General features: G+C 44.3%; 1 protein-coding gene across 4 annotated transcripts in view; it reads left to right on the forward strand.

The window, feature by feature from the left end:
* The window catches only part of EML1 (echinoderm microtubule associated protein like 1), a 174635-nt gene that overhangs the window by 101835 nt on the left and 50537 nt on the right, over positions 1-22263 (forward strand). For 2 of the 4 annotated variants that reach the window (XM_025392377.1, XM_025392375.1), the window contains exons 4-6: positions 3419-3475; positions 6966-7100; positions 19599-19627. In XM_025392377.1, the coding sequence (XP_025248162.1) occupies positions 3419-3475; positions 6966-7100; positions 19599-19627 (221 nt within the window). The remainder of the gene's footprint in view (positions 1-3418; positions 3476-6965; positions 7101-19598; positions 19628-22263) is intronic. The other 2 variants (XM_025392376.1, XM_025392378.1) reach the window with 1 other exon arrangement.

The raw sequence follows: 22263 nt of genomic DNA on the forward strand, positions 1-22263 counted from the left end.
CTCCGTCTCAAAAAAAAAAAAAAAAAAAAAAAAAGAACATTTATGATTCATGGGAGGAGGCCAAAATCTCAACATGAACACAAGATGAATGGGAAGAAAATGATTTCAGCCCTCATGGATGACTCTGAGGCAGTTCAAGACTTCACTGGAGAAAGCCACTGCAAATATGCTGGAAATAGCAAGAGAACTAGAATTCGAAGTGCAGCCTGAGGATAGGACTGAGTTGCTACAATCTCCTGATAAAACTTTAATGGGTGAGGAATTACTGCCAAAATAGTAGTTTCTTGAGATGGGATCTACTCCGAGAGAAGATGCTGTGAACCCTGTTGAAATGACAATGAAGGGTTTAGAGTAGCACACAAACCCTGATGAAGCAGTGGCAGGGTCGTGTGGCTGGAGCGTGGGGAACGTGGCCTGGGCTGTCTGGATCCAAAGCCTGTGTGCCTTCCATTGTGCTCGGCTGCTTCCTGCACAGATTTCCAGGTCACCCCTGACATCTGCCGGAGGAAAATGCTTGCTATAATGACTGCTTGCAAATCATCCTTCTTTTATGTCCCATCCTGTCCGTGTACTATTTGTGGGAGCAGGAGCAGCCGTCAGGAGTGAGGGTGACTCTCAGCAGAGGTTTCTCAGATTGGAAGTCTGATGTTGATAAGGGGGCGCCAGGGCCAAACAGCAGGTAAAGAAACAAGTCCGGGCTATGAACAGAGGCCTGGGTCTTACACCCCTACATTTCAGCCAGATGTGAAAGGGCTCATAGGTGGCGATTACTCTCAGCAATTTTATCTTAGTAAAGAAGGGAGGGAGGAAGGGAGCAAGACAGAAAGGAACGAATGGACACGTGAAAAATTATGATAGTAGCCATCATGTTATTTCTAAGTGTGTACATTTGTGTACTCGCATTTAAATGGTAACCCTCCTAGAAACATTCTAAGGCCTCTGTAGACTTTTCCTTATAATTTACAGAATATCCATTTGATTACTCTAATAAGCTGTGGTCAGCATATAGCTGCCAACTAGAAATACATAGTTTTCTAGACTGAGTGTCCAAGACTCTGGGTTTTGAGTGAAAGCGTAGTGATTCATGTATTTTGGTTCGTTTCTGGCTTTTATGGGCTTCAGTGGATGGGAGTTCCCTTCCATTTGGAAGCTGGAAATAAGAACAGTAGCATCTAATTGCTACTCCGCGGTAAAGTTCCTGTAGATCTCTCATTAGGAGGGAATTTTGAAAACAGAAGCAGGCTGGGCATTCTGAATATTAGGATTAAAATAACTTCCAAGTCATTTCAAATCTGTTTACAATCAGGTAGGAATTTTTCTGTAATCAGAGTTCCAAATTAAATGAGTCGGGGCATCTGTGGTGTGTGGATGGGTATATGTTTGTTTTCTTTTCTCTGGGGGTTTTTCAGCCTGGTGCTTAGGAACAAAATCCCCTTTGGAAATAGTCCAGTGCCCAGCGGTTGTGCTTTGTGTTGCCAATTAAGACTTCGATTGAGGGCTTGATTTGGAATCCTTGGGAAAAGCTTTGTTTCCATTAGGCAAAGGAAAAAAGGCAGAAAATCCAGAGAAGACATTGTAGGTCATACCTTGCTCAGTGGGGATGCGGAGGCTGACAATGGAGTAACATTTCTACTGGCTCAAGAAAGAGACAATCACTGTTCTCTGGGCTCATAAGTAGAGCATGACAATAGGCCAAGCTATGTGAACAGAGATCAAAAGAACAAAACTGGTACAAAAAGCGTTATTTAAAAAATGCTCTGTGACAAATGTGAGATAGAATGGTAAATATCTCTTGCTTCCAAACAAACAGCCAATAGTCCTTTGGAAAAATAGTTCCACTTGTTAGAAGCACAGCATTTGTAACTGCACTGAAGTCAGTGCTAGGGACATAGCGTGATTTGAAGAACAGAAAGCCAAAATCTGGCTTCAGTTGATTTTTAAGAATTATTTCTAATGTATTTCTCTATTATTCAGATGAATTGAAATGTAGGTGATAAATCCATGTTTGAGTCTGTTCTCGGTAGCAAAATAGAGGTGGAAGTATTGTCCTGTTGAACAAAGGAAGACCCGTGGGACGTGTCCCGTTATCAGAAGTGATATGGTTCTCCCCACTAGCTTGAGCTGACTTCGTATTGTAGAAAAAAAGACTTGTGTATATAGAATTCTCTAAGATTCTCCAAGACCACTAGCCTTCCTGAAAAATTACTTGGATTTTGCCAAAGATCAGTTTTTAGACAGTGAAAGATATGAGCATTTGTTAATTTAATTATTGAAATGCGTCATCTCAGTCTGTCAGAATTATCTCGTAATTTGAGGGACAAAAGCCAGGTGGGTCCTAGTCCCCTGTGGACCCTCCAGCACTCAGCATAGCGCACAGTGGATGGTCGATGCCTAGTAAGTGTTTGTTGAGCAGTTCACTGCTTTTATCCAGTGTTAGTCGCCCCAGCTGTCAGGACAAATGAAATCATCAGAAAATCTCGGGTCACACTTAAGAGCTGCCTGTCAGATTTCTGTTTTGGTTGTAAAAGTTTGGGATACTTTTGCAAAATTTTGGAAAACCAATTTTTGATTCCCAATCACATGATGAAGGAAAACCTAATTGTAGGTTCTTATGCTTAGAATTCCTATTAACCATAAGAAGAAAGACATCTGTTTTTCTTATGGTCACCAGTCTCTTTGCAGAAATTTTATTATGTCTAAAGTGTTAATTGGCACAAATTGTTGAATGCATATGTAATGTAATGTAAAGAACCATTTATTTTCATAACTTAGAAGGTTGCAGGTTTGGGTGTGCGGGCAGAGAGCAGAAGGGAAAACAAAGTAATGGTGATGTCTAATGCATTTCTACACCAGAAATACTTGCCTTAAGCACTAGAAAATGTACTGCATTATTGCGCAGTCTCTCACAAGCCTGTACTTCTACCACTTTCAAAATAAAAAGCATTATTTTTCACTCGCCGTCCAGAGGGAACATAGCTTCTTTGATATTCCCTGCTGGTTATTTGAGGAGGCTTCCTGCAGTGAGTGTACAGTATTGCTCTCTCTGGCCGCCCTTGTTACCGCAAATGTCTTGTCTTCAAGCTTTATTTTCTGTCCTTCACTTTGAGTCCTAGTAAATCCTCTTTAATTCACAAGAGCCGTTGGTTCTCAAAAGGAAATGTCTTGTTTTTTATTCTACGTCTGGGACAACAGTAAGTTTTTTTTTAAAGTTTAACATTTTAATGCAAATATGGGAATGACAAATATCTTGGAAGAGTTGTGATGGATTATATCCACATCTATATATGCGAACCAAAATGTTTTTCAATTTTGATGTGTGCGTCCTGCAATTTACTGAAGCTTATCAAAGTATTTTTCCACACTTTTATTAATTGCACTCACGTTTATTCTGCTTTGTTTCTGTGCCTCTTATACGTAGATTAAACAGATCTGTGAGTCTTCTCAATGCTTGCAAACTGAATAGATCGACACCAAGGTGAGGGGAACTTAGATTTACTTTGTCACCATAGCTGTTCCTTCCACTGTTTCCATCTCTGTTTTAACATAGTAGCTCCAAGGTCTTGTCCAGTGCCTACCATTCATCAAGTCGTCAATCATGTAACTATATTAATCATTGACATTTTTTGTTTTTTTAGATGCTCATCTGGTCCTCCAAAACGAGTATACTTTGACATTCATAAATTGCAGGTGGTGTTGATTAGGGGCCTAATAGAGAGAACACAGGGTTGAAGTCACCAGCCCCACCACTTGCTGTAACCCCAGACAAGTTGCTTCACACTCCTGAATTTGGTTCTTCATCTGTAAAATGAGGATAATGATATTGCTGCTGGGATTTGTGAGGTTTTAATTAAATAATACAGTATATGTAAAAGTCCAGAGAACTCCTTAAATGTTAACTGTGGCTGCTGCTGCAGTTTTCATCACTGGCACCCCCATGAACCCCTCCAACCACCAGGTTGGGGGTTAATTGTTAGAAAATCAGGTATTGTTTGCTGTAGTTGATGAACAGTTGTGGTTTTTCAGCTCTTTAAGGGTGTTTTATACAGTTCTCGAACTTGCTGTGAACTTGCCATGAACTCCCACAAGGACGCCCCAGAGGCCGAGCTCTGGGCTCTTCTTGCAGCTGCAAAATCTCCCAGGGCCCTGGCAGCTGGTCAGGGCAAAGTGTGCTTCAGAGCCTTGTACTAAAGACTGGGCGGAGAATAATCCTGCTAAGTCAAATTTGCTTGGTGTTTGTCGTCAGGGGAACATCTTGAACTTGAAGCACAAAGGCTCCTGTAATTTTTAGACTTTAATCCCAAATTTCAGAAATGTAATGCTCGCTTAAAATCTGTAATTTCCTTGTCCCCAAATTGAGCATTCTCAAAACGCACATTTTGACCTTAAGGCACACCCTGCTGATTGCAGTTGTAAGATTCTGGCACTGTCCACTCAAGGGTTCCCCAGTTACCAAAAAGACTATGTGGAAAGTGTATTCAGATAATCACCCTGAGAGTGAGGTGATTTTTCAAAGCCAACATACCGTGAGGGTTTTGAAAAACCTGCTCGGAGATTACTAACTGAGCCACTGGAAGTTGCAAAGGAAGGAGGACTGCAAGTTGGGCTAAGGAGGGTATAGACAGAGGAGACAGAGAGGGGAAGGTAGGAAGAGAGGAGAGAGTCACTGGCTACCAAGAAGGAGAGCAGCCAGCACCAGGCAGGAACTGCCTAGATGGGAGGTTTGTCATTTCCTTATGAGGAGGGAGGACATTGAGCTTCAGTGCAGGAGCAGAGGTGTTGGCTGTGTTAAGTTCCTCAGTTCCTTCGTGCTCCTTGTTGAGATCTGGTTCCCGTGCACCCTTCACTGAAGCTGTGCCCACTGGAGACGCCTGAGACTCCCCACTTCCCGGGGCTCACTCCCTCCTCTGTGCAGCACCAGCACACGTACCGAGTCCTGCGCTAGCCTCTGCGCACCACTCCTTCTCTCCTGGTGTCGCTGCTACCTCTGACTCCTGAGGTAGCTTCTCAGCCCACGTCTTTAAACATTAGTTTTCCCGGGGCTCTTCCGTCCTTGGTGACCTCCTCCCTCCGTGATTTCCTCTGCATCCGTGGCTCAGCACCCGCCAGATGGACAAGGCCTGTCCTGAGCTGTCTCGGGTGTTGCAGGCTTGTATTCTCACCCACCCACACCTCCAGTTCCAAGTGTCAAGACCAGAACCACCCAAGTCTGTGCCTGTTCCCAGAGCCCTGGCCCCTCGCCTGCCCCTCCCCTCCTTCTTTTTTGCTTACAGAGCAGGTGCTGCCTTAAAGCAGTTTGTGTCTCTTCTGGTGATAGGGTCACTGTGTGATACTTCCATTTATTTCATCCTTTCATTTAATAAGTGTGCACCAAACTTTTGTGTGAGGCTCTGCAAAGCATGCGAAAATGATAAATGAGATAAGATCTCAAGAAATGTGTGGACTAATGATGACGATTATAAAATATATACAGAGATACCTATACTACAGTTATGTGCTCTGTCTTAGTGAGTTTGGGTTGCTGTAACAAAGTCCATAGACTGGGAAGCGTATAAACAGCAGAAATATATGTCTCACCATCCTGGAGGCTGGGAGTCCGAGACCAAGGGGACCAGCGTGGTCGGGTTCTGAGGAGGGCTGTCTTCCAGGTTGCAGGCGGCCATCTTCTCACATGGTGGAAAGGGTAAGAGAGCTCTCTGGGCCTCTTCCATAAGGACACTAATTCCACTCATGAGGGATCCACCCTGCTGACTTCATCACCTCCCAAAGGCCCCACCCCCTAACTCCATCACATTGAGGGTTAGGGTTTCTACACATGAATTTGGGGGACACAAACAGTCCATAGTGTGCTCTGAGAGGGGGACAATCAGCCTCCACTCCGTGCCTGGGCTCTGGCTTACCCCTCATGCCTGCGAATCCCCTGTGTATTGGAGATCCCCTCTCCTAGAGCAGGCTCTTTCCGTCTGTGTCGTAACAACACATTCAAGCCATTTGATCTTTTCTGGAAATTCGCAGTCTTCAGGAAGCCTTCCCCAGGCTGCCTTCCCAGGCCTCCGAGCACTCTAGTCACTCTTGTCCTACGAACGAAGTTGGCCACTTACATGGACACCACCTCCAAACGAAGGCATCTTGCATAGGGTGGAACATTTCTGTCGTTACCTGTGGCATCCTGTTAGCATTTGTCCCACACGTGCCTTTAGGCCAGATTTCTTCAGCATCAGCACTGTTGATGTCTGGGCCAGGTGATACTTTGTGGAGGGGCCATCCCGGGCTGCGTAGGATTTTTAGCAGCACCCCTGGCCTCCACCCACTACATGCCAGTAGCAGTCCCTCCCCAGCTGTGGCAGCAGAAGGATGTCTCCAGACATGGCCAGATGTCTCCTGGGGGCACCATCCCCCTGGGTTGCACAGCACCATCTAGACCAAGCTTGTCCAGCCTGCGGGCCCATGGGCCGTGTGTGGCTCAGGACGGCTTTGAATGTGGCCCAACATAAATTTGTAAACTTTCTTAATACTCTATTTTTTTTGCAATTTTTTTTTTTGTGTTTAATTCATCAGCTGTCGCTAGCATTAGTATATTTTATGTGTGGCCCAAGACAGTTCATTCTTCTTCTTCCAAGGTGGCCCACAGAAACCAAAAGATTGGACATCCCAGGAGAGTGAAGCCTGCTCAGGGGCAGGATTGCCTCCCTGGAAGGCCCTGGAGTGCTCTCACATGGTACTGTTGAAGTCTTAATGTCTCAGTTTCCTCCATGACTGTGAACTGTACTAGTGGCCTCAGTACAGAGGCAGAGAGCAGAGGTGTTATTCCATGTGACACTCTGAAAAGCTTTTTGATCTCCGTAGCTAGGCCTATCTTTTGAATATCCACGTGGAAGGATGATGTTCTATGTATGTATTTGTATGCATCGCAATAAAATAAAATCACGATATTAAGGAGTTCACTGTCACTTACATTCCACCCTTAGTAACATCAAGAGGACCAGCTCTTCTGAGCGAGTATCTCCTGGGGGTCGAAGAGAAAGCAATGGGGATTCCAAAGGAAACCGGAATCGCACAGGCTCTACCAGCAGCTCTTCTAGTGGCAAAAAGAACAGTGAAAGGTAAGGACGTCTTATCTCTTGGTTCCTCTGTTCAGATATTTTAGCACCGCTTGTCCCCAGAGAGGAGTCAGAAGATCCCCTCATATTCCATCAAGCTAGGAGCACTCTTGAAGAAGGCCTTCTCCTCAGATATTTGTAGGCACTAATCAAACAGCCATTTGAGGGCAGCTGCCAGGCACAGTTCACACAAACTACTGCGCAGGTAGAAAAACTGTCACTCAGATTCCCAGCACTCTCATGTAGACATAAGTAGTTCCTGAGAATTTCTTAGTACCAAGTACCTGGAACTGGGGAAGCCATTCTGAATTTCTATGTGAGCACCTTCTATTTCTAGTACACTCTCCTGACCTTTTAAAGTTCATTTTAATGGACTGCTTTAAGTTTGTCAGCAGTATTTTCTGAGACAGAGTGGCTGAAAAGTTGTAATTTTATGATTTATCAGAGGCTATGTTTAATATTGATGCTAACACCAGAAATGTGAACCATTTTTCTTAATGGTTTCGTGAAATACATGGACTCCAAATTTTGAATTTTTCTATGAGGTTAGTTTGTAATGGATTATGATAAGTATCGGTGAAACTCATACTAACATTTTATTCCTGAATGCTGCTTTTTGGCATTTTAGCAGCTTGTTTTGTGTCTACATAATACATTTATATCTATATAATGTACTCCGTAAAGAAAATCCAGTTTCTCTATGTATTTTTACCTAACATTGTACTTTGTTCTCACTTTCTAAACACTGTACTTTAATTTTATTCTCTCTGTTTAGTAAAGCTTAGGAAGGAATTTCAGCTTCAGAGGCTAAGCATGTGTTTTTTTCCCCAAATGTTCATGTCAGGAGAAGGCTTAGTCATAAAGCAATCGACTCCAACCCACAGGCTGTAAAAATTCCAAGTTTGTAAATCCATGGTGATTCAGCCCTATAAAGGAAGCTTAAACTCTTTTTCAGTTTTATTCCTAAAAGATGTCTGTTGTAGAAAACATAGAGACACTTCTCATATCTATAGCAGGTCAGGTCCACGGTCAATTAACAATTTAAAAAACCATTAACATGGGTTCTGTCTTCTTCTCATTTAGACTATTAGTACTTCTTATCAGAAGATTATGCTAATGGGGTGATAATACCTTGGAAATGAGGCCAAGTGGTTACAATGGCAACAGAGTGTGAGTTAGTGGGAGGCGCAGCGCAGCCCAAAGCTGCTTTGAATTCAGGGTAAGCTTGGAAGTTGACCTGAAATGTCTAGATCTTGGCAGTTCTTAGAGACTTGGCTCCTCCTCTGCACATCTGATTTTTATTAAGAATTTCCAAAAAGAATCTGCATTGTGTAAACTCCAGATCCGTTTTATCTTTAAAATCCTATGGCTTTGGTAAATGTGCTGGGTAAATATTTCCACAGAAGATATTTACAAAGAGATTTTTGAAAAACGCCACAGTAGGAAATTTTGATTTGGAAATGAGGGACTGGGAAAATTTACTAATCATGTTCCCAAACTAATTCGGGCAACTAAACATGTCCATTTAAAAAGAAATTCTTTGTCTCGTTAGAACCCAGGCGTGGTTGAGGCGAGCAGAGCGCAGAACTGGCTGAGTTTCGCGCATGGTGCACCGAAGGGGTTTCAGAGACAGTCACTGTCTCCTCTTAGGCAATTGCTGTTCCTGACAGGGACGCATGGGAGTAAGTGCTGTGGTAACTCAGAAAGAAGCAGCTAAGATGCGGTAGAAGTGAAGGTTAAGCTGGTAATTCAGTGGCTGCATGACCCCTTCCTGCCTTTCTTTCTCTGTATTCCCACGTGTGCAGCCCCATGCTTAGGCTGCTTTGACCCTAGCACCAAAGCAGAGCTAGAGTCTTGCTGAGAAACGCCACTTTCGAGGATGGGACACGGGGAAGGAAAGGAGTAGGGAGGTGGGCCCCCACGTAATTTCTGTTTTTAAACATGACTGCATTCAGTCGACTCAAGATGGCATGCCTCTTCCCCATCGTTCACTCGACGTGTCCATTGTTCCTGCAGGCTGTCCTGTGATTTAAAAGATTGCCCTTGTTGGATTCGTGTAGGCAGCAAGACATGGTGGAAAGGGCAGAGGCTCTGCAGTAAAAGAAAGGTCTGGGTGTGTATCCAGTTCTGCCTTAACGTCTCCAAGCTCAATTTTTTCCTCTGCAAATTAGAGATTTTATACCTAATTCCCTTGAATCTTATAAATGAGCTAACTTGTAGGAAAATACCCAGCATAGAGCTTGGCACTCAGTAAATGGTCATCATCGCTGTGATGGTTGTTATAAAGACAGGCTTGTGTGGAGCAGAGGAAAGGAATCGGTGAGATTTTCTACAATCCCTCCCTTTTTATTTTCCTCATTTGTGAGATGAAAGTGTTAGATTTTGTCACAATCCACGTTGCACTTGTGTCTAACATAGTTGGGGGAGATAAAGTATTATAAATCCTCGTGATGCTTACAGTTCTTAAATAAGGCGTCGGGCGGGAGCTGGTCTGTGGGCTGCGTGCGATCCCAGCCTGCCCGCTGTTCCGGAGCCCTCTTCTCTTCCACTCAGGAAGGCTCGTTAGGGTGCACGTGAGTGAGAGTGCTGACGTCATAGGGATGGCTTCCACCCTGTGCTGCTTTGTAGAAGAAGCAAATCATTCACACAGGCAGTGCTTTAACTTGCAGCCGTGACAGATTATTAGCCATAAAGCTCACAGTTTCTCACACGCCATGTGCAAAGCTGTCGTTAGCACATATGGCACTTAGGCGCAAATGAGAAAAAGGCTCCCTTTACTTCAGAAAAACGGTTCCATCTCAGCACATATATTTCTCAATAATAATAATTACAGTAGATAGCCATTATGTATAAATTATACAAATCTTACTATTGAACACAAAATAATAGTGTTTGTGAAGTCCTAAATATTAACCTTTTCCGAGATACTTTATTTTAAAGTAATTACATGTTTTGCTTTCATAAAACTATATTCTTTTTCTTTTTCTTTTTCTTTTGTTTGAGATAGAGTCTTACTCTGTCTCCAGGCTGGAGTGCAGCAGCACAATCTTGGGTCACTGCAACCTCTGCCTCTTGGGTTCATGCGATTCTCATGCCTCAGCCTCCTTAGTAGCTGGGACTACAGGTGTGTGCCACCATGCCCAGCTAAGTTTTGTATTTTTAGTAGAGACGGAGTTTCACCATGTTGGCCAGGATGGTCTCGAGCCCTTGACCTCGTGATCCACCCTCCTCGGCCTCCCGAAGTGCCGGGATTACAGGCGTGAGGCACGCGCCTAGCCAAAACTGTATTGTTTATGATGGTTTCAGTCTTCTTGCTCCCATGTTTCATTTTCTTTACAAACGGTCACTAGATTGGAGTCTTTCTTGTGATAAGGAAGACCTTTATCTTAGAATGTTTAACTTTTTCAAATACTTTGTAACAAGCCACAAAATTTAACAGCATTTAATCTTTGCATCAACAAAACCTCTATTATAAACAAAAGCAATATATGATAATATTTTACTTTATGTACTATTGATGATAAATGAATATTAATTACATAGTGATTCATGTCATCATGAAATACGACATTTAAATAGGGAATTGACAATAACATTGTGATGGAAGGCTTGTAAAATGTAGCCAGTAAACTAATCTGATAGAGATATTTTTCAATTAAAAAAGTATTTTATCCCCAATAGAAAATTGGCTGCTTATTTAGAAGCACAGTTCATGTTAGATGTTGCTAGATTGATAAAGCGTTTCAATTATCAAACTGGTTCCCCTTTTGTTAAGTCTTAGGGGAATGAGCTATGTCAACTTTATAAGCAAGACGCTGTTTCAGCTTTACTGAGAAGTTGTTGAAATGAGTTGATTTTGTTAGAGTAAGGATGTTTCAGTCATGTGTTAGAAACTTTGCTGTCACATACATATAAATCAGGGGTGTCCCTGGACTTTCGGCTTCCCTAGATTAAAAGAATTGTCTTGGGCCACACATAAAATACACGAACACTATTGATAGCTGATGAGCCAAAAAAAAAAAAAAATTACCAAAAACATCTCATGTTTTAAGAAAGTTTACAAATGTGTGTTGGGCCACATTCAAAGTTGTCCTGGGCCGCATGTGGCCTGTGGGCTGTGGGTTGGACAAGTGTGATATAAACTACCCATCTTTGGAGTCAACAAACATAAAAAAAAACACCTCAACATAGTGAAGACGTTGACATGTTAGGTGTGGTGCCCTTTTGTATTGTGCCCCCTCAACCCCAGGATCAGACAGCCCCATATCACAGCTGTCAAGTAGAGAACCCCTGGGCTGGACACCTGGAGTGCCTGTCCTCTCTAAAGCTCTAGCATGTGGTAAAATTGTCTTCTGACTCTTTCACCTCAGGGTTCTTCAGGGTGCAAAGTTGTTTTTCCTTTACGATGGCATCACTGCTGCTCACTGCTGCTCACTGCTGCCGTCAGCTCAACATTACTCCTTGGCTGGGGCTCTGGGCCCTTCATCCGCCAGCTCCTCATTCCCTCTTGTGCCCTGACACCCATGCCTCTCCAACACATTGCTCACTTTTCCCCAGCAAGATTTTTTCCTTTTTTGAGGCCATCTATTTATTATACAAGTAACTTGTTTTAGAAAATCTAGGCCGGGTGTGGTGGCCTACTCCTATAATCCTAGCACTTTGGGAGGCTGAGGTGGGTGGAGCACTTGAGCCCGGGAGTTCAAGACCAGCCTGGACAGCATGGCATCTCTACAAAAAAATACAGAAATTAGCTGGGCGTGGTGGCGCATACCTGTAGTCCCACCTGTTTGAGAGGCTGAGGTGGGAGGATTGCTCAAGCCTGGGAGGTTGAGACTACAGTGAGCCGTGATCGTACCACTGTACTCCAGACTGGGCAATGGGAGTGAGACCGTTTCTCAAAAAAAAAAAAAAACTAGATGCACAAGAAGGAAGAAATGAAAATCACCTGCAGTCTCACCACGCAGCGAACTCACAGCCAACAGTCATTACATTTCCACGTGGACTTTTATTTGCAGGGTGCTCTATGAATGTAGTGTGTAATTTTGACATAAATGCCATTCTTGTGCCTATTTTGTGATCCCTTCTTCATTTGCTGTATGAGCATGTCTTTGTGTGAATAAATACACTCTTGCAGTGTTATTTTAGACGTGGTTCATCGTGTTTCCAGCCCAAAGTACTTTAGTTGGACATGTAAGTACCGAACAAGTTTCACTAATCCACTCAGACCAGGCCGCCATCTACAACAATGCCCAGCACACAGTAGGTGCTCCACAAGTGTTTATCGAGTGAATCTTCTTGCGCTGATCACTATAACAAAAGAAGGTTAAAATGATGGGCCTTTATTGCCACAACCAAGTGTTAATCCCAACTCTGCCACTTTGCTTTGTCATTGTGAACAAGTGACTTAATCTCTTTGGGGTTTTCCTCAGTAGCAGTAAAAGTGGTACCTGCCTCACAGGGTGCCTAAGATCTTATGCATAGGAGCCTCAGTGCAGAGGTGGTCTGCGGTCAGCTTGTCACAGTGGCAGCTGTGAGTGCCACGTCTGCATCCCAGACTATTTATTGGAGTTGAGGCCTGCACACTTGTGTCCCTCCCACTCCCCTGCTTGCAGGGCCTTTTTTCTTGGGGATGTCTTGGAATTCCCCAGCTCTTGTTTCTGCCTTTATCCCAGCCTGAAAAGTGAGGAATCAGAAATTCTGAAAATTGTTCTCACCTTGCTCTTTCAGTTCCACTGCTGTCTGGACTTATGGATCACCTGCTATATATAGAACGTAGTCCAAGGCATGGCAGGGAGTGGGAAGGAGAGCAGCACAGAAAGACTCATTCTCCTAACAAATGTCAGTGGCACAATGCCTGCAGGGCCACTTTGCTTAATTCACAAAGGACTCACAAATGGGAGAACAAGATAATCCATGGAATAGAAAAATGGTGAAGGGTCTGCACAGGCGCTCACTGAGAAGGAAATACCAGTGGCCCTTAATGCATGAATAGGCGATCAAGCCCAGACCTAATTAAAGAAATGCCGACCTAAGTAAGAAGATAGCATATTTAGAAAATTCTTTTTACTTTATCGTAAAATAAAGCACAGATGTAGAAAACCACACAAGCAAATTCGTAGCTTAATGAATTGTTCTGAGGCAAACACCTTCTAGCACTTAGGAGGGGGAGGGGTTTTCCCCTCTCCCAAGTGACAGGCGGATGTATCTGGAACTGGGGGTGGGAGTAGGGAAGGTGACTGTGTTTGATGAACTCCAGCTCATCCTTCGAGACCCAACTCAGGATCCTCTTTTTTCTGGGAGCCTCCCCCGGCCCTCTATTCTGAGAGCAATGCTTTTCAGATGGTGTTGTAACTGCCTGTTAACTTTATCTGTGACTCTGTAGCTCTCCTCCCTCCACCACGCTGCACACACCCCTTGCCCTCCCTTAGGCTCTGGGGGCCCAGGCCGTGCCATTCTCTAGACTTTGCACAGTGCCTGGCGAACGTGAATGCTCAATAACTTTGTTGAATGGATGGAAGGATATTGTATATGGCCAGGCATCGCTTAATGACAGGCACGTTCTGAGAAACGCATCGTTAGGTGTTTCCTCGTTGTGTGAACATCGTAGAATGTGTGTTTACAGAAAGCTTCATGGTTCATCCTGATGATCTAGCCTGCTGCTCCTGGCTACAGACCTGTACAGCACGTGACTGTAGGGAATACTACAGGCAGTGGTAACACAGTGTTAAATATTGGTGTATCTAAACATAGAAAAGATACTGTAAAAATACAGTATTATAATTTTTTGGGACCACGGACATCTCTGTGGTCCATCATTGACAGTAACACCCCTGTGTCTGGCCCATGACTGCATTTCACTTCAAAGCCACAGCTATTCAAGAACTATGTAAACAGCACCACCTATGGGTAGACAATTTTAACACTACATTTTACACTGGAAGATAAGAGACTTAAGCATCTTTTTACTGAAAAAAATGTTTCACTCTTCAAGCCATGGGGTCATTTATGTTTTAATAAATTTCAAAATAATAAGTGCTAATATTCTTCATATTGTTTTAGTTTTGAGACTGGTAGGTGAGGAGTCTGGAAATACAAAGATTTTTGCAGTGAAAAGAGAAGGAAGAGGGAAGCCATATTAATTAATAACACATGTTGGACGCATTGTAACACATCTTATTTAATCGTGCCAATAACCTGTTCCTCACAGTGGTTTTATTCCCATTTTTAGTTTAAGGATATTAAGCTGGTAGAGGTGAAGCCCCTCACCCAAGCCCTAGAGCACAGATCCAGCTGGCCTCAAAATGTGTTCTCCTTCCACCATGTTAAGCTGGAAGTATTGGTTGGAAATGTCTATGAAGCAGTCGCTTTTGTCGCCAGTAAAGTCTCCAGCAACTTTTAAACATTTTGAATAGATGGTTCTTAAATGACCCTATTTCTAATAAAAAGCTGCTTAAGGACAATTTTTATAGAGTCATTATTTCCATGATAGAGTATTCTGGCTTCCAGCGGGAACTTTATTTCATCACGTGAAGTCGTTTTTAAAAACAATCGTGTGGCTGAGCCCAGTGTCTCACACCTGGAATCCCAGCACTTTGGGAGGCCAAGGCAGGCAGATCATTTGAGCCCGGGAGTTTGACAGCAGCCTGGACAACATAGTGGAACCCTGTCTCTACAAAAAAAAATCTAAACATTAGCCGGGTTTGGTGGCATATGCCTGTAGTCCCAGATACTTGGGAGGCTGAGGTGAGAGGATGGCTTGAGCCCAGGAGGCAGAGGTTGCAGTGAGCCGAGATCACACCACTGCACTCCAGCCTGTGTGACAGAGCCAGACCCTGTCTCAAAAAATAAAAAGAAGTCATGTTATTCCAAGAGCCAAACTTGTTCTGGATGAATAAATTTTAGAGAAATCGCATGTTTAACTTCGGAATGGATTCTTTCTCTATCAAGTCTTATTAATCATTTGCAAAAGCAAGTATCTCTGCTCAAACAGCATGTGGCTCCTATTAGTTCCACTCTGATCGTACTTGCCCAGGACTTTTACACATGTCACCACGTGTCAAAAGACCTGCAGGATCTGGCCTCAGAGCCCCCTTTCAGGAACATGGGGTTAGGTTAGTTAATGTAGATGAAAGAGCTAAGAGCAGTTGCCCACAGAGGAGAGGCACAGTGAATATCTGTTGAGTTGCAGCCTGGACACGTTGTCCACTGGACTCTCCTTGTAAATACCAGTCTACGGTGCAGCAAACAGGAGCTTTATCAGATAAGTAAAAACCAACCACTCAGACCATCCTTGTGCCCCAAGTCCATAGTGAGCACATTCAGGGATTTGAATTTTGACATACGTGTTCACAGCTGTCTCTGCGGTGTTGACTGCACTGCTGTCTTGGTGTGAGCCTCCCAGCTCAGGGCAGGAGTTTTTCCTTGGGGCAGATGTCTAGTGTTCTCCTGCCATCTCCCCATACAGCTGCTGGTCTGGTGAAGATTCAAGTGTACCTCATCCTCTGTGAGTCCCCATGACTGCTTATATCTTATATCAGCTCTTGAATCATGCAGCTCAAGGGAGCATACAGCCAAGCTCTTTCAGCAAATCTCCTTATAAGCAGTAAGAACTGCACTGGAGTTCGTCTCGGAGACATTGGCCACAACTTAACACCAGAATAGCCGAGCGCTGAGAGTTTGTTCACCGGAGGGGAATTCCTTTCTCTCCTCCGGGCTTAGTTCTGTCATTGGCTTCAGAGGCAGGTGCAGGACATCTTGATTGACTCCACACTGGGCAAGGGATGAATGAAGCCTCATTCTGCAGCTGGTGCTCCTTCACCCTTCCTAGGACAGGCCTGGGCATTCTCCCCACCGACACACCCCCCACCATGGAGCCACAGCCCAGCTGTTGAGGGGATGTTAAGTTACCCACTTAATATTTTCCATCGAGCTCACATCAAGAAATGGGGAATCAGAGATGAATTACATAACACCTTGAGAAGTGATCATCTCCCACTCCAAGTGAATTCACCGCGCAAGCGGGTTTCAAATAGTGCTGGGTCTGAAGGACGCACTCTCAATTCGAGTGGCTGTGCATTCTAGAAAATGCACTTTCTGCACATGACTCCCGTCAACAGACTTTGTTGAGAGGCCACAGTGGCTTTAATGTTCTCTTCTGGTTATCACTGCACATCTGTGGGTTTGCCTTTCTATCAGTTGTTCAGAAGATTCATCATCGTTTTATGGGTTTATATTCTGAGATTTGCATGCATGAGTGAAATTACCTCCTCCCAGGCTTGCCTTTTAGGACAGGTAGTGGTGCATTGGCAGGAGTAATGGGTTCTAAAGCAAATATGCTGGGTTTTTCCAACAAAAACTCAACTTTCTAATATAATAAAACATAGCAGTAGTATATTTTCTAAATACAGCGTACCACAAAGTGATACATTGTTTAGAGCATGATTTAAAGAAATGTAAGCATTTTAGTACCACCTGATACCTCTCTCAATGACCTTAGTTGTTAACATTTCTGCTACCTAATCTGTTAATAGAAATCTTTCATTCTTCCTCTTACAGTTCTTCAGTGTCAAAGGTCCATGAGCTTCCCTGTATGGAGAGTTCAGATTCCCCTGCAGATTTTCTCTTTGTAGGAAGAACATAGTTCATAATTGCTTTTTTCTGTCTCTAGGGCAAGTTCTGAATTTCTCATTTCTGTGTTCATAGCTTTTGCATCATTCTACTTTTGTGATCAAAGTCATGATAAAAAAAATAGTTTTCCTATCTTTTGATTCCATACCTGGCTGCCCTTTGATTATGTTTCTGTAATTAGATTTGCCTCGTAGTCTTTTGTCTTAGCTTTCCTTCTGTTCTCACCTCCTTCTGCCTGTAAATCTAATAATATATGTGAAATTTGGAGTTAAGATTTCTTCTGCTTCTGCTTAGCACACAGAAAATGACAAGAATGTCACTCCCACCCTAAAAATGAGAACAATTCAGGTATCTACAGTATCACAGCTAGTGTAAGGCCACCATGGAGCCGAGGACAGAAAGTGGTATAATGAACTGAAATGTTATTGAAAAGTGGCAATCCCCTCTGAGGAGGGACAGGCCCCATGGCTGCTTTTGTCTTTGGCAGAGCGGCGGGAAGAAAAGGGGAGCCCTCGTAGATGGGAGTAGGAAAACACCTGGAGCTGTAGAATTGGGAAAGGCTGAGTGTGGACTGGCAGGAGAGTTCAGAGTCCTCAGGGGCTCCGGCACAGGGGAACCCTCCCCCGCTCACACGCACTCCGCTTTTCCCCGGACCTCAGTGAGTGTGCATGGTGGACTGGAAGCCGGACAGGAGGCTGAGAGAGACCAACTGAGGCAGAGGCATGCCAAGAGGAAAGCCGAGAGACGTTCTCCACACTCAGGGCCTTGAACTAAGGGCCAGGCAGCAGCTGGCCACCCCGGAAGGAAGGATGAGGAAAGCTGAGAGAGAGCCCTTTGAGGGATGGGTGTTTAGTGAGGTCTGGGGACCTGGAGGACGGAGAGAAACTCCATCTGCACACCAAGCCCCAGACCAGGTTCCAGGCAGCAGCTGTCTGTGCCCCAGGGAGAGGCAGGATTGCTGAGAGCAGACCCCACCACCACCCACCAGGCACAGATCCTGGGGGCCTGCTGAAGACTGAAGATGGAGAACCAAGAGGAATTCCACAGGAGCTCCAGGCCTCACACCAGGGCAGCCGCTGTCTGCTGTCCAAGGCCCTGGGAATACAGTCATGAACAGAAAGATCCCTGCCCCTGTGGCATTGCCTCCTGGTGGGAGAAACAAAATGAAGGCAGGGGGCAAATAAGTGCTGTAGAGAAAAATAAAGCAGGAGGGGCGGGGGCTGCGGCGAGCAGGGCCTGAGGAGAGTTTTAGTATGGAGCAGGGAACGTGAAGCCATACACACGGCTAAAGCGGTGGCCTGAGAGTGGCTGACTTCGGGGAGGATGGTCCAGGAGGGACCGTGAGCCAGCGCCTGACACGGAGCCTGCTGGACCAGGTTCCCAGAACAGCAGGGAATATAGTGAAGGGAGATGAGCTCCGAAGAATACAGGGGTTAGGTGGAGATTGGATAGGGCCTTGTAGGCCAATGTAAGACCCAGGCTTTTAGGTTCAAAGGCTGTGCCATGCCTTTATAGTAGTATTTTCAATGACCATAGTTTAGAGTATAGGAAGCTAAAACTTAATATAAAACTACTTAAAACACGTTTGAACAAAGTAAACCACTTCTAAAGCATCAGGAAAGTAGTAGGCTCCCCCGCCCCACTCCATGTGCTACATGAAATTGTCTGGAAATCAAGAATATTAATATACAATATTATTTACTACATCATGAGATTAAGGATAGTTTTTATTCCTGTTGTTTTTCATTGTGTTTCAAGTCAAAAATTGAGGAGTAATATTAGGAATATATCTGCTCAAGTTTTTGTTTTAAACGCACACACACACACACACACACACACACACAAAATGCATATGTGCTCCTAGCAGCATTTAAGGCACTATGGTAAAAGCAATGCGCCCCTTGACGTCCATTTACTTCCTGTGTCTCCCTCTGTATCTTAAAGCAGGTGGAAGTCAGGGAAGCTAAGTGGTGCGAAGCATGAACTTTGGAGTCAAAGTTGAGATCAAGGGGTCACCCCCCTCCCTGAGCTCCCTGGGTCTCCCTGTCCCTGTCTGGAATGGAGATGGTGCCATCTCCCCAAAGATGGTGTCATGGGAGGAGTGCCCCTGGCAGGAAGTAGTGGGTCTGCAGTGGCGGCCGCCTCTCCTTGTGCCCCCAGGGACCGCTCGTGGAAGTTTCTCCTGTGGGGTACTTGCTCCTAGAGATGTCTAGTCTGTCTGCAGCTGTCTGTCCTTGACTGATTCCTGAGTTTGGTTTCCCAAGCACTGCCATGGGGTGGTCTCACCTGCTCATGGTGGGTGCCCAGGGTGACTGAAGTCAGCAGGGGTGTCCCCACCTCTCCTGAGAGATGGCTGAGTTGGAGGGCACCAGACCCTGGTGTTCCCCTCTCCTCTTTCTACCTTATGCTCACCTACTTGTCTTCCTAGAACAGCAATCCGCTTAGGAGGTGAGCTCTAAAAGGCCTCACCAAAAGATCTTTTGTCAGGAATGTGCTAGTTTTAAATAAGTTCTTTAAATAATCTGTCAGAAGAGTGTGGGGAATAAAAACAACCCTTTTTACACATTTAGACAGGGTCATTCCCATCTTGATTAGCCACATTTTTTCCTCCCCGAAACACTTATTTGCACTCATAAAAAGCCCAAGTTTGGTGATAAAGTTAGGAGTGCAGTCTCTTGCACCTACGAGATTGTTTATGGTTGTTTATGTGTGTTCCTTTTTGCAGTGAAATTGGTTGCGTTTTTCTTATTAACATGTCTAACTTATGCAGCATTTGTGTGGCAGACTACTGCAGCCGTGGCTGTGGGGTCTGAAGCGAATGAGATTGAACACCCACAGTGCCCTTTAAAAACTGTTTTTGGTTTATTTTCACAGCAAACCCAAGGAGCCTGTATTCAGTGCAGGTAAGTCTGATTTAATTTTTGTATGGGAACCCCTCACTCATTTCCTCAGAACTCAAGGGACAGAAAAGAAGTAGCCAGCTTCAGGGGCCGCCTTGGAACACACAGGAGCTTTGGTTTGTGCAGATCAGATGGGTGCTGTCAGCTTTGTACGTGGCGGTTGAATGGCTCAGCTAGTGACAGTGAGACTGCCTTTAAACAGTCGTAAAGAGCAAACCCTTCACCTACCCTCTCCAAAACCAATGTAAGACATGCCAATAAGGAGGAGAGTGGAATGCCACCACCTATGCCATGATGGAATTTCTAGATTAAAAGGTGTCTGTTGCCTTGGTTATTCCTTCCTTACTAACTGGATTCTGTTATCAACATTTGCATTTCTCTTAGGGGAAAGTTTCTTATGCATCAAGTTACATAACTGTCTAAAAGTAGCTTTTCTTTTTCTGCCTATGATCTCCTAAACTGCAAACTAATAGTTCATGTATATCTTTCCATATATCTTTTTTAACACCTTTTGTAATAAGGTAGATGCTGTTGTATAGCATCTTAACCTTATTTAGAAATGCATTTAAAATGCAAAAAAAAAAAAGGACAAGTATGTAATTGATTAAATACATTCATTTAATTTTAATTGTTCTAGTTTTTTTCCTAAGTTCAGAATTAAAACATAAAAGTCAAAGTTTTGTATTTATCAGCATGTGCTTTAGTGTTCATTTCATTTTCAGGAAGCATGAAACTACTCACTGAAAATGTAATTGCTGTAAGCTCGCAGGGTCACATCGTGAGCGCACTTGTCAGGATCCCTGAACTGTGTCCAGATTTTAAGATTGGGGGGCAGGTCAGGTGTTGGCCTGTGGGCTAGTGAGGGCTCCGGGCTCTGGGCAGGCAGGCCAGCCACACTTGCAGTACTCCACCGTCTCTTTGTCTAGCCCTTCTGTCTCTGTCTCCGAAATCACAAGGGAAACGCCGGGTGACACACTGCAAAGGTAGGCAGCATTTCTGAAACCTCATAGCTCTCTGAGCAAAGCTGTTACCCAGGCTACAGAAACCTTTTTCATACAGGCAAACAGATGCTCTCCTTGTATGAAAATGTTTTTGTGTTGCAAACCACTTCGATTCATTTTAAGTTAAACGCATCCCTGAGCATTTACTTGGATGGGCTTTAATAAGTGGCTGTAATTTGGATCCCAATTGGTTATTGGCTGATTGCAGGAATTTTTTTTCATCTATATAAACCTTAAGAGAGCTATAGGGCCACCCCTGGATGTCCCACTGTTTGACTTGGTACCATGCACTGCTGCTGGCCTCTTCCCACTAGCGCCTTTGGGTTTGGTGGCGTGTGTGCTGTTATCCTAACCTGCCTGGAACGAACACTGCTTTCCCTGGCTGCATTTTGGTTTTAGATGTAGCCTGTCTGAATCACCAGTACAAAACAGTGCCAAGGCCAACTTCAGTGCTTTTTTTGCCTAGTTCAGTAAGTTAAAATTGTGCAGTAAGTAAGCTCAGTCCTAAGGATTCTTAATCATCACATGCCTGTGAGCGACTCAGGTGGATATTTCATAGACATTGGTTATATACATCCATAGTGTGCTTTTTTATGTGTTGTGGAAATAGCATTATATTGTCTTTATTCCTAACCTACATTCTGCGAGCTTCCTGGCAGGATTGATTCTCTTACAAAGAGAGTTGCTAGAATCCCTTTTCATTTAGCTGTCAACTCCAGTCTCCTGCCCCTCTTTTCAAGAATGTCAATCTTTTGGGTGCTTTTAGATTCTTTGGTTGTGGTAGCCACACAGCCCCTGATGAGCTTATATTTGGGTGAGGGTTAAGCAAGGGAAGAAGCATCAGAGGAGGACAGCCTGAGCGGTGGCACAGACAGAACCGGGTATAGGGGAGTGCAAAGAGACACGCCTGGCCCCAGAGGAGAATCCCTGTGGGTGTCTGTGGCAGATGAGGTCCTGTGCAGTGAGAGCCCAGGAGGGCATTTAGACCTGCTGGATCCAGCAAGGAAGAGAGCAGGTGAAGAAATGTACATGGAGGAAGAGCTCCATAAAACCTGGTTGGGCCTTGGTGGGTTTGGCAGCAGTGTGTAAACTGACCCAGGAGAGCCATAAGAGAGCCTGTGGTGATGGGGCCCCAGTGCACCTGGGGAAATTGGCACCAGCGTGGGAGATACTGTAAGGGGAGGATCCGTGGGACGCAGTGGCTGGCACACATAGGCAGGGATGATCGCGTTCATGACTCACTCAACGTCAGTCTTAATATGCAGTGTGAAGAGTGTGTCACATGCATGCATTTAAGACCTGAAGCGCATGCACACAATAACATGAAACTGGGGTGCCCTCTTGAGTTTTAAGTAATATTGCATGTGGCATTGTTTGAAAATCTTTAAGAATAAGACTTAGAAAACTAATTTGTACTATAATTATTTCCTAACTGTTCCTCGCCAATTTCCTCCCTGGGGATGCTTTTTCTGTTGAGTTGTGTACAGGTATCCCTGGTTCCAACTGCCCAATTTAAATACCATTAAGACCACGTCCTTTAATCTGCAGTGAAATTTCAGAATTCAGCGAGTTCTGAATCTGAGTGGAATTCACAAGGAGCAGAGCTGACAAGACATTTACTTTGCCCTTATCATATCA

The sequence above is a fragment of the Theropithecus gelada genome, chromosome 7b (genome assembly GCF_003255815.1).
Source record: "Theropithecus gelada isolate Dixy chromosome 7b, Tgel_1.0, whole genome shotgun sequence".
Classification (NCBI taxonomy): domain Eukaryota; kingdom Metazoa; phylum Chordata; class Mammalia; order Primates; family Cercopithecidae; genus Theropithecus; species Theropithecus gelada.